General features: G+C 43.6%; 1 protein-coding gene across 1 annotated transcript in view; it reads left to right on the forward strand.

The window, feature by feature from the left end:
* The window catches only part of LOC121610252 (thrombospondin type-1 domain-containing protein 7A), an 87,945-nt gene that overhangs the window by 48,458 nt on the left and 23,159 nt on the right, over nucleotides 1-16,328 (forward strand). Inside the window, exons 16-21 of the mRNA XM_041942270.1 lie at nucleotides 1,112-1,378; nucleotides 8,343-8,521; nucleotides 9,660-9,665; nucleotides 10,093-10,226; nucleotides 11,132-11,285; nucleotides 12,742-12,883. Of these exons, the coding sequence (XP_041798204.1) occupies nucleotides 1,112-1,378; nucleotides 8,343-8,521; nucleotides 9,660-9,665; nucleotides 10,093-10,226; nucleotides 11,132-11,285; nucleotides 12,742-12,883 (882 nt within the window). The remainder of the gene's footprint in view (nucleotides 1-1,111; nucleotides 1,379-8,342; nucleotides 8,522-9,659; nucleotides 9,666-10,092; nucleotides 10,227-11,131; nucleotides 11,286-12,741; nucleotides 12,884-16,328) is intronic.

The following is a 16,328-nucleotide window of genomic DNA, read 5'->3' on the forward strand; positions in this document are numbered from 1 at the left end:
TTTGTTATCCATCAGAGTGTCCCCAGAGAGTCGCCCTCTGCATCACAGTCATAAAAGCAAAATGACAAGAGTGGTGCGATGCATTAAGGCACCTACATGAGAGGTTACTGGGGGGTAAAAGTCGACTTTAAACTGAGAGCGAGTGGATTTGAAAAGCTTTTTATCTTCCCCTGATGTGAGATCTTTTGACCCATTCACCACAGTGTAAAAGAGCAGAGAGGTCAAGTAATGCATATAAACACTCTTTGAAGGTTTAATTGTTCTTAACTTTAAATCAGGAAGGAGATGGATTGGATGGATTTTGAAGCTTTATTCAGAATCCTTCAGATATATTTGGGAAATGTTATCAGCAGTATGTCGCTTGTTGGCCAATCCCTCAAAGACCCTTTTACTACTTAAAAGAATAACTTCAAGTTTTTATCCTCTTCTTGATCTTAGCAACCTTTGCTCAATCCAAAAAATATCAAGAGAGCACAAAGTTTCCATAAAGTGGGTGTAAAGGTGGATTTTCTGCTGCCTGTTGGTCACTGTGACCTTTACAGACAGATCAGAGCATGCTACACAGCACTTTGTTGCTTAGATGCAATTAGCAACAACCAGCTGTGGTCCTAAAGCAGGATAAACTTTGCAAACCTTAACCTGAAATTATTTAATGCAAAAAAAAAAACTGATTCACAGCCGGTAAAGACGTCGTGGGCAGTCATCATCTCTTATTTGCTTGGGAAATAACTCGTAATGATGGACTGCCACAAGAAAAAAGTTATTTTGCGCTGTGAGCTATGATTAACTATGCTTGACATGTCTGAGGATAAAAGACATCAAGCTGTTTCAGTAAAAGAGCACTCTGCTTGAAACCATTTTGCCAGTGTAATCTATCATCAGGACTTGCTTTTCCCCCATGCATTAATCCCACATGAGGGGCAGCAACTCCTGTGTCATCCTGCCTCTCTCAGTGAGTACACTTTTCCAAACACTGAGAGTAGCCTTGAGTATAGTGAGACTCAAAAGCACTTCAACCAAAGAGAGACAGAAATCCACCAACACCAGCTGACATGTGGAGTCACTTTTCCCAAGGCTGTTCGGCTCATCTCTGTCCCTCTGCCCTCCTCAGGGAGGAGCAAGAAGAAAGACAAGTGCAAGAACACGCAAATGTACCCTCTGAGTGAGACTCAGTACTGCCCCTGTGACAAGTACAACGCCCAGCCAGTGGGGAACTGGTCAGACTGCATCTTGCCGGAGGGGGGCAGAGCGGAGAGCATCCTGGGGATGAAGGTCCAGGGAGACATCAAGGAGTGTGGAGAGGGCTACCGCTACCAGGCCATGGTGTGCTACGACCAGGAAAACAGGCTGGTGGAGACTTTACGGTGCAACAGCCACGGTGAGCGTGTGTGTGTGTGTGTGTGTGTGTGTGTGCGTCACTGCAGTGGTTTAATCACAGAGTTTGTTCTTTTTTTAAAGGATTGTTTCATCCAATTTACAAAAAGTAATGTATCTCTATGTATGATGGATGGTTTTAGTTTTATTTTGTCAGGTTTTGACATATGTGTCTCTGAGCCAGCGCTCCACCAATATCATGGAGGTGAATGGATTTTTGTTTGTGGCGCTCGCAGCATTAGAACAGTTAAACATTTGTTAACAGGCTGTATTTGTGGAATCCTAGTGTAAATCCTGTGGTAGTTAGGGTGCTTAATACTGGAGCTTGACTCTTTATCTGTTGGGTTGAGGATTTAACTGCTGCTGCAAAAGTGACTCCGTCCCATTTGTTGATGTCATATTGAAGATTTTGAGGTAGTTAGTCCTAGACCTGAGTGACATCACCTGAATTCAATGCCTTGATCAGTGATGAGGTAAATTAAATACACCTGTGCATAAAGTTCCTCATCTTAGAAGTTAGCCTCTTATGTACAGGAAACCAGGGATTATAACTGACGGATCTGTATTTGATATATTCAGTTGCTATGAACCCATTCAGGCATTTTTTCACTGAAAAAGAAGCTGTAGTTAGACATAGACTGTGTTTCACATCTCATGGGCTCTGCTTGGTGCTCGAGGAGCTGAAGTACTGACTGTGTTTAAAATAAACCCACACAGCATGTTGTACTTTCCAAAGGTAAGCAGCAGCTTGTATGAAGGAGTGAGTTTATTGAATATATCAATGTGACGTCCTCAGTGATGGTCGCTGCGTAGTGTTAGCAAGCCAACTGGAGTAGCCTCTGACCGCGCTTAGCACACGCCTTCTGACACCACCCCACCCCTGAAAGACCGTGTTTCACCACTAATCATAAACTTGTTGTTTTTAGTTTTCACTGGAACTGCTTTTTATTGAAGAAATAGTCCCAATGAAATCTGTTGCTAGTTACAGAGACACTATGAGACCAAAACTGTCTGCGTGGCTACGTGAGACCAGAGGTCACTGATGAAATCTGTGTTTTCCCAATTTGGGTCCATAAACCTTTTAAGTTTGGCCTGTGACCAGTGATGATGGGAGCAGCTCTGACAGAATCTGCGCTCTTGAGGTGTAGCACATTATGTAGCAAATCAGATTTTTGGCCAGGTGAGAAATGTACTGTAGCACAACGGATTGCAGTAGATGCGAGGATAACTTTTTGTTCTGTTAAATATGCATCTGAAGCGAAGGAATTTGCTTGTGCATGTATGAAAGCCCCTCCCATGGAGGCTAGCAGCTCATTTTGAATACTGACTCTCACATAAGGAGGCCTTTTTCTGGCACACTCCTGTCAGAATCATTTGTCTCCTCGTTGCAAGGTCTTATCTTAGATCCAAAATACTTCAAGCAAAGAATCCGCGCTCAGAAACTCGTTGTGAAATTGCTGTGAAATAGAATGCGGGAGATGTTCAAATGAATACATCAGTGTTGTGCATATATAAACATGGTTTTAGTCGCCTTCTGTGAGTCACAGATTCAGATATGCGTCAGTTAATCTGAGTGTGGGTGTGACAAGAGCACATCGTAAGGATGGGGTTGTGTGTGTGTGTGTGTGTGTGTGTGTGTGTGTGTGTGTGTGTGTCAGCTTGTGTGTATTTTTACACCTATGTGAATGTGTGTGAGTGTGTTTGTGCATCCATGTATTCATCTTCAAGCATCATTGAGCTCGGAAAAAAGAAAATGTTCCTTGAGGTGCACACAAAAACAAAAGCACATTCATGAGGCTTGGCGTTCGAACATGTGAATCTCAAAGATATCATTAAATCTCTCTTTTATCCCCCTCATTCAGGCGCTCGTCTCCCCGCTCTCTCTGCCACTCCCTCCTTCATTTTCTGTGCCATTCTCTCCATCTCAGCCATCATCACTTTTAATCTTGATAGAGGAGGAGACATGGTCTTTCCACGACTCTGCTGCTGACACAGTGCCCTCGGCCATGATGGCGATCAGGCAAACTCTGCCACTGTTATCTCTGTATTCCACAGACATCAACAGAAAAAAACGGGATTATCATTAAAAGTGCACGTTGATCCAAGCTTTGTGGTATTGCTCACTTTTCTGATTGCCTCGTTCCTCTATGAGAGCGAGCGAATATTGTAGCGGAAGATAACGCTGAATCTTTGGATCTCATTTATTGAGAACTCTGAACACTTCTCAGTAAATGAGTTCTCTTATTCAGAGTTTGCACAGTGGCAGCATGAGCAACATGAGGATTGTGAACTACAGAGAATAATATACTGGAAAGGATTTTTGCAGTTTATACATTATATATATATTTTTGAACCATCTAAATGATTTAAGTCAACCTTGACCGTGGTGAGACTAATAATCAGCATCACAAGAGGGGAGTAACATCCACACGACAAATTCCTGATTCTGTTAGTTCCCAGCAATAATTGCAGTCAGCCACAAGAAGATCTAATTAGTGTGTTGTCATGTTCAGTATAATCAAGAGGAGACTGAGGGGGTAGAGACTCAAGACTGAGCCACACACTTCCCAGCTCAGCACAGTGACTGGACTTGTGTTGGTCTGCCGTCATTAAGACGCTCTAAATTGACTCAATTTTTTCTCTGAGAATTTTTGATCCCATCTCGCAAAAAAAAAAAAAATCCACTGTGTCAACAAAACAATATGACTGTAACTACGTTTTCTACTGCTGCCATCAGCGCAGTGCCAAAGGTCATGGTGGAGCCAGTGACGTCTTGTAATAAGTCCCCTGCCTGTCTGTCCTATATATGTGACATTACTCATATAGTCTTATATTTATGACTATATGGGACCTGTGATGCTTTGACCTTTACCATGAGTTAATATAACAGGACGGCTCAGGAGGCCTTGGTCTCGTCTTAGCAGGATGTGGTAAAGGAGGAGGGGGTACAGTCACTGTGGGAAGCCATGAAGGGTAAAAGCTTAAGGGCAAGTATCTTGCTGAGGACCTGTGAACTCGAGCACTACTGCAGGGAACAGATTTGTTGGTGCATGATGAGCCATATTTGTTATAACAGGAGAAACACTGAGAGCCTGTGCTGTATAATTGAGCTTTGGGTATTGTGAATGTTACAACACGTAGACAGTGTGCTGTCAAGGTTTGAGGACTGAGGTCAGTGCCTGTTTAGTTCAGTAATGTACATCAAAGGGTCCTTCTGGCCTATAGTGACTCTATCTTATTCCTCTGTGCTCCATCCTGAGCCTCCATAGTTATTTTCAGAGCACCCTGGGATTAGGCGGTCCCAGTTGCCTTGGAGATGATTGGGGTGCAGGAGGTGTAACAGGTCTAAAATCAGGCAGTAATGTTGGAGCAATCCAGGAGCCAAAAGGTTCACGTAAAGCTTCTGAGGCCAACCACCCGTCGAGCGGATGAAATTTGGTTTCAGAAGCCGGCACTATGATGACTGAGCTGGACTTTATTCCTGGTTGGATGGTTAGAAATAAATGGTGTCTGGATCTGCCATCAGGGTGTTCTCAGTGGGTACCCGGGGGCAGCATGCTAGTGGGTCCTCGCACAAAAAGAGAGTAAAAAGTAATTGGAAAGGTCCCATTATTAACTGCTGTGGGTACAAACATCAATTCAGCAGCGTATAACCTTCCTCTTATGATTGGTTTAATTGATATTGGTTTCCCCACATATGTGTATGATTCTTTATTTTGCACAAACAGTTTGCTGTCTGTAGCCTTACAGACAAACCTGGATTAAACATTTCAGCATTGAGAAATGCACATTAATAGAATAAACTGCCTTATCTGTCGTTGGGGCCCGTGCAGGTCTTAAACCAGCCGTCTCTAAACAAAACCCACATTTACTATTTTGTCCAAAAAGCTTCTACAAAACTGAAAACTCTGGAGTTACTTTTTCTATGTGTCATGTTACCTCGTCTTCTATTTCTGCATTGATTTATCAGAGCATCCTTCAGAGCATCACCATGCTGTCAGTGATTAAGCATTCATTTTTATGCTTGTTTAATCTATAAGTAAAATGTTGATAGATTGTGGCTGTTGTTGGAAAGCTGGTCCACTTCCAGAGGCATTTCAGTGCATGTCCCAATTATCACTGGGAGGTTCAAGAGCTGGTTGGACAGTGAAGTTGTTAACATTTCATGTGAAGTTGGGCGGTCAGCAGCTGGAAAAGATTCATGCAGCAGTGACACCTGCTTTGGGAATTACAGCAAGTGCTGCTGCCAGGATACAAGTTGACTTCTAAAGGCAACAGTAGTGATCTCCTACCTGGATTCAGCCCAAAATCCTCCCTGGGAGCTTGGCAAGACACCTAACAAGTTCATATCAGTTGAACTGTAAGTGAACTGCAGGCTGATGCGCTGCAGCGTTTGCAGTGTGAGTGAACTTGAAGTGACAGCATCAGTGATTTAGAATGACTGGACTTGAATGTAGGGAGGTCAAAGGTCATGAAGCCGCAGCTTCATTTTTTAGAGGCCATGCTGAACTCAGCAAGGTGTTGATGTGGAGATGCTGGTCTGGAATCAGGGGCAACAGAGTGTAAGGAGGTCAGGCAGAAGTCTGTGTGTGTGGGTGTGTGTGCTTGTGTATGGATGTGATCATTATGTCACTACGCATTTAGTTGGTTCCAGAGTGCTGCCAGGACTCTAGTCCTGACTGGATTAAGCAGACTTTTTATTTTCTAATCATATTAGCTTTAAGGGATCTTACTGCTCAGTTCTGGGCCTGAATCGCAGGCAGCAACATCACCCTTCAACTGTCCTCTTCTGCTGAGCCAAGTTTAAACCCTGTGTTTAAGCTCCAGTCATCTATTTATAAAACACATCCTTCCAAGTGTGAAGCAAAATATGACTACCTTTGGCTGCAGTGGTCTGTAGTTTATTTTAATTGGAACAGGACTCTGGTTTGTTTGGTTTTAGTCGCCACATCAATAAGGTTAGTCTCATTCATACATTATCCTTACTGATAAACCCTCACCTGTCGTAAGTGATGCTAAGCTGTGTTCAGGACAACATTTGCACTGTATAGGAAAGCAAAAAAGCCTCCCTGCTGACTCAAATTAGGTCTCTGCAGGGGGCTCTGTCAAAAGAATCAGGTCATCTTGCATCAAAGCTAGCTCAACTTTTCCTGCAACATAGTACATCCTCATCGACCAAGTGCACATTCATGATAGATAGCTTTGAAACACGAACAGCATGATTCCTCTGTTGCAGTCATCTGGGATAAAGAGATCATCACTGTGATGACTTTCCAAAGCTGTAGCATCCTGTCTCATTGTATTATTAGCTGCTCTGCTGTGTCTTGGCATCTGCTCAGACTTAAAATGCCCAGATGTATTTCTCAAACTGGACTCCTCTGATTGTGTTTCGTCTTTTCGGCAGTACCTTTAGCAACACGCCCACACCAACACCGCCAAATGCATAGTTTATTCATTTCTCTGTATATTTATTTTTGGTGTAACATGGCCTGACACGGCCAGGCATTGAGAATGAGATGCCGCTTGTTCAAATCTGTCATGGGACCAAGTCAGACGGTCTGAACAAAGAATTTGAATAACTACCCCGCCCTCTAGTTATCCTCCGTTTGCTCCTGTGGAGCTCGGTGGGCAGCTGCTGTTGCAGCTCAGTGTGTCACTGTGAAGCATGACATCGCTACAGAAGAACATGTGTGCTCAGCAAGACTTTACCCAGGTTAACAAAGTGAGAAGAATACTTACATATAGATTGACAACATTGATTTGTAAAGACTGAATAGCCTCTGCGGGATTCCTCTGAAAAGAGTTATTTTAAATTGTGGGAAGTGTGTTTTCAGCAAGTCTGTCAGTCAGTGTAGCACCACATGTCTCTCACTAAAAAGCAAGGCAGTGTGAAAGAGCCCACATCAGAAAGAGGAAGTGGTTAGAAGCCCGGTGAGACGCTCCGCTTTCTTGGCTCATTCACCTCATCGATTTATTTAATCAAAGGCTAAACAGATTTACAGGTCAGCGCTGTTACATCAGCCCAAAAAATATATTAGCTTCCATCTATTAAACAGACTTTCTCTGTGCAAGTGGAAAAAAAAGAGGCACAAAGCCAAAGGTTCAGAAGAATAACCTCTTTCAAAACATTTGACTGAGCGTTGGCCTGCGTGTGCTGGCGAAAACAGAGGAAATCACAGCCCAGAGAGGGTGAAAGTCCAAAAATCCAGAAAACATGAATAACAAGCAGAGTGAGATGCTAAAAACCAGCCCCGTTAACTGTGTCATGACCCTGTGAGCCGAGGAAAAATACACCGAAATAATGAAGCTTGCTGCCAGACCTAACCACTGCTTTGGTAGATTTTTAGACCTTAAAGTTGGGCGTTTGACTGCAGACTCTGTTTTTATTCCAGTGGGCTGAAAATCAATAGGTGCATTTAGATTAGTTTGTGAAGTATCAGTTAAGAGTTTTGAGTGCTCTTACAGCTGGGTATTTTCCCATCTAAAAGAGTTCTTGAACTTTACTGCTTGTTTGTTCGATTGAGAACAAAATGTAACCTTCGGCAATTGGGACAAATGTAGTTTCATACGAGATAAAGAAAACAAGACTCTTGTAAGACTTTCAAGAAGCAGACATTTTTCTCTGAGCAGTCATTCTCAACCTGGAGGCTGCTGGTGGGATTCAGAGAGAACCGACGTTTTATTGCAAAGCTAATTTCTTAGGAATCAATTTTCTGGTGAATGTGTTTTCCTTCTGAAATAATTAATAACAGACTACAGTAGGCTGTCGAGTAATTTACTGAAACAGCCTGAAAAGTAGCAAATCATCATTTTGTCATTCAGAGTTTCTTCTGATGTGTGTATGCGCTTCATGCCTCGCAGATGGATAATCACCCCTTTCACTTTGGAGATCACAGCACAAAAAACAGAACCGCCGCCAAAAAATGTGTTTGATTCGTGCAAAAAACCTCTTTTTCTCTTCCCTTCAGGTTATATTGAGGAGGCGTGCATCATCCCCTGTCCCTCGGACTGTAAACTCAGTGAATGGTCCAACTGGTCGCGCTGCAGCAAGTCCTGCGGCAGCGGCGTCAAAGTTCGCTCCAAGTGGCTCAGAGAGAAACCCTACAACGGCGGCCGGCCGTGTCCCAAACTGGACCACATCAACCAGGTACAGACACCGACTGTGTTTACATGCACACTCAGATTCCAGCGTACTATTATTCTGCACATCACATTATTTAGAATATGATCTGGGTCATGAACAGCATCTTCTAAATATGCGTCTTATTTGGGATTTTTACCACAGTTTGAGACGTACGGCCTCCTCCCTGTTTACAGTCAGGTCTGAACAAACCAACTAGCAAATGGTTTGCAAGGCTGGGGTAGAGATTCATGCACAGAAGGAAAGCTGCTCATGCTGGTCAGAAGACGAAACACACCAACTTTAAAGATTAAGAAAGACGCGGATGTCAGCGGGCTTTTGGATATGCACAAATATCACAACGCCGACCTTTTTGAAAAGGTGGCTGAACGAATGAAAGAGGGAGGCTTTGTTTGTTAATGCACAGCTGCAGGTCAGCGGGTACATACATTAGCCATGTGACCAGCTTAATAGGAACATTGTCTTTTTCGGAATAAGGCGAAAAACCACATTATTTTTGCACATAGACGTACTCACTGTAACTGAAACTCTCTCGAGCTCAGTTTTAAAGTCTGAATTGGTGCCTGAGCAGGAGAATGAGATAAAAACCAAAACTGGTTTTCTGTTCACCATTGATTCTTGAATATTTATGACCTGTGCGACAATATATTTATACTTATTACAAGTTTGATACACATTGTATGTCTCCAACGCTGGAGAGAAAGAAATTCATTAATATTGAATAATCATCTTGAGTCTGCAGAGCTTTCCTTTACCTTCTCCTCATTATCGCTGCACTCGTTTTTTGCTGAGCAGCGACAGTGCAAAAAGCAATGTGTGCTATAAATGGATCCCATCCACCATATTAATGCCCCAGCGTGTGCCAGTGGATTCCTTAAGGTTTTCATGATTTGCAAAAATGAATGCTTTCCAGGCCTGTGAGTATCAGCAGATGCAGATTATAGTTGTGTTGATCTATGCTTGGCTGTGTGTATCTGCTAAGTTCACACAGGTATTTATGCCAGAGGCTTTTCTGATTATGTCCTCTCGAATGTTGCATTAATCATAGGTTCTGCACTATATGAACAGTTGGCATGTGCTCATTAATCCATCTGTCTCCTTTTAATCCACTCCAATGCTCCCTGGATATGAATCACTGCTACAGGCTCAGGTAAGAGCTGCTTTCCTCAGCTATTTGTAATGTAGTCACAGATGTTAAGTGTCATTAATGTCAGTGGGTCACTGACAGATTCGTGTACACAGTCACAATATCCTCACTGTAAGTAAACAAGGTACTATCAGATTGGAGTTTTATTTATACAGACGTTCCTCGGAGGCGAAGCCGCTCTAGGGGCAGGAATAATCTCGTTGGCTGAGTTAAACCTCGGAGAGCTGAGCCAAAGAATCACTGCGCATTAAAACTTCACTGACAAACTCTCAGGGCTCAGAAGACGAAATCGTAGAGGCCACTTTTTTCATGACCACGATGATTGTGATCATTAGTCGGCCCAACCTGTTCGTCTGTCAGGCTGCCGTTGACTTGCTGCTGTGTTTACATTAAAAACTCAAGCACATAACTGAGCTTATTCTGTCCTCAGGTGTATGAGGTGGTGCCGTGCCAGAGCGACTGTAATCAGTATGTGTGGGTGGCCGAGCCGTGGAGCGTGTGGAAAGTCAGCAACGTGGACTTAAAAGAGAACTGTGGCGAAGGCGTCCAGACCAGAAAAGTCAGGTATCGATCCAGCTGTCTGTCCCGCTGTGTGTCTGCGTTTGTATTGTTTGGAAGCATTACTAGATCCATAACTGTTAAATGTTGTGTATATTAGTGCTAAAATGATGAGCCGATTAGATAATTGATCAATTGCTAAAGTAAGTCTCGATCACTCAAAATCAACAATTTAAAGACATCACCAAGGGCTTTTTGGATATGTGATGTGCACATTTTACTTTTTTTCATTATTATTGTTATGATGATTGTTGATAAGTTAATTAAAAAAAACATGCAAGCTGTCATTCTCTATTAAAGCTCACACGCTAATTTGTATTCATCATTTCATTAATGTGACGACCACGTTAGGCGTGAACGTCAACGACCGACCCATAAGACGATGTCGACATCCATCCCTCTTGTAAAGATTGAGTATAATGCCTTTTCACGACTGCTGGCGGTTCAGTGCTTAGACGGCAGAGATTAAAAACTAATGCCTAAGTTTCTGCTGTAATTTTGGAGGAGACGGGTCTTAAAATGTGACAGCAGCCGTTGAGGAGAGTGAGGATTCGGTTAAAAATAAAAAACAACACTCGCATCAAAACAGTCACTTTTGTAGTTTATCCAAGTAATAAAAAATAAAGGTGCAGCTTGCTTTCAGGTATTTGATTCAGCCATCCATGTTCACCCGTCTGTTGTGTGTGTTTACGTTGACCCTGCATAGTCAGTGGAGTTTGTGTTGCTGTGAGCAAATACAATAGATTTTTTTTTCATAAACTTGACCTCTCCTACCCTGAAGGACGCACCTCGCTGTGTGAGAAACACAAAGGTCATCAACAGCTTAATGTAGCTGCCAACTCTGACTCTTTAGCTCTGCTCTTTTGAGCAGCAGCATTGCTAAAAATTCAGCGTTTCTCGACCCATCCCAGGTGCATGCTCAACACCATAGACGGGCCGTCGGAGTCTGTGGAGGACTACCTATGTGACCCGGAGGAGATGCCTCTGGGGGCCAGGGAGAGCCGACTGCCCTGCCCCGAGGACTGCGTTCTCAATGACTGGGGCCCCTGGAGCCGCTGCAGCCTGGTGAGAGCTGAACCCAGATCAGAAAGCGGCAGCTCAGCCGATACGGGAACGTCAGATTTCTGCGAAACCCGCTGAGATTTATCTTGATATCTTTTTCTTGACAGAAATATTTTCTCTGAGGCTCAAGGAATTCAAAGTGTAGCTGCACTGTATTATTGTGAGCAGTGTATGAATCTCTGTCAACAGGTTATTTCTTGTACAGCGATGAGGAATAAAAGAGATATATGAACTGGGAAGCAGGAGAAAAATGGCTTATATATGACCGACGTATATTACACTGTACTCACTGTGCATTCAGCCGGGAAGAAGATGATTTATGATAAAGACTCAGATCCCTTGAGCAGGTTTCCAAATTTACATTTTCTGACACGCACACTCAACCTTCTCTTGTTGCAAACATAAAACTGGCTAAAAATATTTCTCCTAGTTTGTGATCATCATGTGGCAGACAACCACAACGGTGAAAATGATCATTTCAGAACTATATTCATTTCTTGTATGTGAGATGCTAGCAGGAATTTAGCTCACAAAATTTCATGTGAGCCTAAAAGTTGATGGTAAAATGAGCAGAACATGAGAATTTACCTCGCTCTACATCTTTTCCATCTTGCTGTGAAATATTGTCTCTTTGAGTTTTGCAAAGAGACGCCGACCCCTGTTTGCATGACGGCAGCAAAGCAACACACCCACATGCTTCACCACGAGCGCAGTCTTTGTTCTCCATTTTGCAAAAACATATGGGATGTCAGAACATCTTGCTCAGCTCCTCCGCCCCTGACACTTCCGATTCAGGGTAAAAAGCCATTTTAACTGCTCTAGTTTCACCTGCTGTTCTCACAGCAGCACCCTGGCCATTGTTAATCACACCCCATTCTCTCTCAAAGTGCTTGACACACCGACTTCCCACATTTCCAATCTCGAATTGGAGTCTGCAGTGGCACCAGCAGGGCCTCTCGCATGTTTTATTCATCGTGTCAGCGATGGAGTTATTCAAAAGGCTGTCATTTTGTCCCCCAACTCTCTTCTTCACAAGCAATGACCGTGTAGAGTCTGGTGGTTTCCCATTCCAGCGGAATATCCGCTTCAGCCATACTGTCATTTCCTGCTGGAAAAAATCTAATTCCACATTCTGGGAATATCAGGAGAGACCGGAGGGAAAGGATATTTTGAGGAGTAGGCTGACATAAGGCATATGCAGACTGTGAGAATGTCTTGACATAAGAAATCTTAATGAATTATGGTCCAATGAGCTGGGAAATAATCTCATAGTGAGTAAATTAACAGTTTTAGCCTTTAATGTTTAATAGATACGCACATCAGTGCAGCAGGAGCTCTGTGGTTTAGCTCCAGTTCAGATGTATCTGTGTTCACTTCTTACCACTCCCTGCGATAAGCACTGCTTCTTCATTTAAACATTTTGTAGGTGTCCGGTTTATAACGGCCGTCTCTGTTTCAGCCGTGCACCCGAGCCAACAGTCGAGTGCGGACGGCGTACACCCTCCGGTCGCCCAGCGTGGGGAGACAGTGTCCAGACACGGAAGACAATGAGCCCTGCAGCCTGAACCTCAACTGTTTCAACTACTTCTACAACATCACAGGTACAGGAAATGATGAAGAATGTGCGACGATGCTTTGCAGAGTGGCAGTGATCGGAGCGGCTCAGCTGAGTGTCAGCTGCTTCCCCCCTCTCTGTAAGGTCATGTAAGCAGTTTGTTTGTGGCGGACGTGCCTCCTCACAATGACAGAACCGTACGTGCCTCGTATCCTGGATGGAGCAGATGGCTTTTGGGCGGCTGCCAAGGGTTTGTCAGGATGAATGTTTCTCAGCTTCAACCAAATCACCAATATGAAAACAGCCCTTGAAATGAGGCCTTTAAGACTCTCGCTGCAAACGCAGCCTCCGTTTCAGAATGGGCCGCTCATCTGTTTTAACGGCAAGACAAGCGATCAATAACCGACTCATCTATTTTTTACAGCCTTATCGCTTTTGTTTCTTGAGGTGAGATAATTGCAAACCTTGCGAGGTTTTATCAAACCTTGTGTTGTGTAATGATCGCGTCACGTTAACGGAGCTTTTTAGTCTTGCTCACAGTGACAGCCATTAAAGCCTGAGAGGTTCAAAGTACAAGTAAAACGTTTGACTGTTGGCTGCTGTGAGCAGCATTATCATTCTTTTTGAGTCGTGTTTTTGGCCATGTGGTGCATCTAAGTTCAATATTCACTCTATTTTGGTCTCTGAGGGAAATATGTGGCTCTTTAGCTGCTAAATAAGCCACTCTGTTCACCAGCTAGTGTGTAACTGTGTCTGTGTGCTGTTTGTTGCTGAGCAGGTAGTGAAGCTGCCCGCTGCGACTGAAAACAGCTCAATGAGAATGAGTCAAAACAGTAAAGTTATGGAGCAGACAGCTAGACAATGAGCTGTAACTCGCTATAAAGCTCCATGAAGTCGAGGGGCGCTGCAGATTCAGCGGCTAATGCTCTGTAGAGTGACCTTTTCCACATTGTCCCGCTGTTTTCACATTGTCATTACAGAAATATCAATTATAGCTTCTGAAAGCAGGAAGATTTTCAAAAGGACTCAGAGATTTGAGCTGGCAGCCTTCCCGAGCTCCCCTGTCTAATCTGCAGGATATCACACCTCCATATCACATGTCGCAGAGGCAACCCTTTCACATCTCATTCTGGAAACTGTACCAACTATTTCAATAAAAATGGAGAATGAAGAGATTTTCGGCGTTCCCATATTTCATCTAGATTTGTCGTGTTGCCTGCGCTGCTGCTGCCCCACATTCTCATCCAGCCCACCCTCCTTCTCCGTCTTCCCTTTATGTGGTTACACTGTGAGACGTGTCATATAATCCCTGCTGCTGGGCTCACTGTGGCATGCAGGCATCTCAGTGTATATGTACATAATATACGAGCAGAGATTGTTATTGGGTAAAGCTCTCTCTCTCTTTTTTTTCCTTTGTTGATGCCGAGACCTTCCAAGCTGCTCCCGCCTTCACAGTTTTACTCCTTTTCTTGCCGTCTCTCTCACGGTCTCTTACTGTCGCTCTTTCTTGTTGCAATCTCCCTATTTTCAGTCCCCAGAGTGCCACAAAGCTCCTCGGCAGAAGGAGACACAATTCCCTGAGTTGAGCTTGCAAACGAGCTCGCTGCAGCTAAAAACAGCCACTCATCTTTGTCAGCGGATGGCACACTTCATGAACGATACCTCAGCCTCTCTGTTGTTGGCACCCCTGACTCTGGAATATGTTGTCTTTCCGCTTCACAGATATCTTTTTTTTTTTTTTTGGTTTCAGCCTCGTACGGCTCTGGATTTTTTTTTTCTGGTGAAGTTTATTGGGGAAAACTTATTGATGTTGCTTTTAAATCCTGGTTATTTAACTCAAATCTGACCGCCTGGCCACACAGCTCGCTTATGATGCTGGCATAAAAGGATACTGATGGCAGCCAGATTTATTGGATTTAAGTGAGCTGTTATAAACCTCCAATGACCTCTTTGCTGACAAAGTAGTCATCTGTTATCGACAGTGATCTTTGCCAGCCGAGGCTATTTAGAGTCTGCAAACACACAACGAAAAACACAAACACACACCGATTATTTTAAGTTAGTTGAGTGTCTCAGCAGAAGGGAAGGATGACAGAAGGAGACAGAGTTAATGAGCTGAAGTCAGACAGAAAGTATGGCATGCACGAGGCATGCTCGCCATTCTGCTGAGTCATCCCACAGCGCATAGTGACTTAATTTGTATGCGTGGCCCATCATTATAAAAGATCTATGCGATACAGTGCAGTGAAGGCCTGAGAATTTTAGTCTATGTCAGCAAACTGGCTGGTAATTAATTTGATAATGTTTCACTGTGTCAATATTATACATATCAAAGATTAATTGAGATTTTACATGAAAGTCCCATTGCCTTTGCTTCGTGGGACACGCTGTGTATCAGCGTATAAAACCTAAAGCTAAACAACTTTCAAAGTGACATGAGGCAACATGGTGCGACAGTGCATTTCTGTGTGTTCACTCTTGAAAAGCTGAGACAAACCGCGGTTGTTTCTCACTGTCTGGGATTTATTCATTCTGAAGTGTAAAGAATTTGTGACAGCTGACGCATTTGAACACTTCTGAACGGCGTCTCCTCGTGTTTTGTCCCGCCACATCACCCTGCTTCAACTGAAAATACATCCAACGCTAGCGAAATGCTCGTGTTTTGTGACTTGAATTCGTGCTCCTCTCCTTTTCCATCCTGCTCCCGTCTAAATAATGACTCCGCCTCACCTGCCTGCCACCTCTGCGTGCACCCAGGGTGGTAAAATCAACATCAGCAACCTGCCAAACACTGGTAAATATTTGCCGTGTGTGGCTAAGTTGTGTGCTCTGCTCGCTGGCAGGTGGCAGTCATCGTGTGAGGGTCATATTCTCCTGCAAAATATAATTGGAGGAGGTGTGACAAGTGAATTCTAGGATTTACAAGTCATAACACAGCTAGCAGATAAAATACTTTCAACCGTCTTGGCAGCTTGTTGAAATATAACAACGTCTCACTGTAGTCTTGTACCTGCATCTCTCAATCAACTGTAATTACGACCATTTTATTTTGCCCTTTGCAGGCGAATGGAAAGTTATCCAGAGCTGTAGGTGTAGGATCTGTGAGCCACATTTAAAGCTGCTATAATCAATATTTTCAGATTAACGGTGGATCAAATGGCTACGTGCATGTGAAAGTGGTCATTTGTAGCGATGACCCTCAGAAAATTAACATCTTTTCAACTCGTTGGTTTTCTGGACGGCTGTTACCAGCGAAAAAGCTCTGCTGAAGCCACGGTAGGCTACCTGCCCAGCATCAAACAGCAGGCAGAGTTAACGAGTAGCTGGTGAACATAGTGAAGCATTTAGCAGCTAATTGAGCTGGATAGTTGCCTCAGGAGTTGTTGGAGGGCAAAACAGCTAAAAAGAGAGCAAATATTGGACGTGGATTCATCAGGTGGACGCAAACACAATTTCAAATGAACGATAATGTTGCTGTGTATCTGCTGGAT

This window comes from Chelmon rostratus, chromosome 8, assembly GCF_017976325.1.
Source record: "Chelmon rostratus isolate fCheRos1 chromosome 8, fCheRos1.pri, whole genome shotgun sequence".
NCBI classification, from domain to species: domain Eukaryota; kingdom Metazoa; phylum Chordata; class Actinopteri; order Chaetodontiformes; family Chaetodontidae; genus Chelmon; species Chelmon rostratus.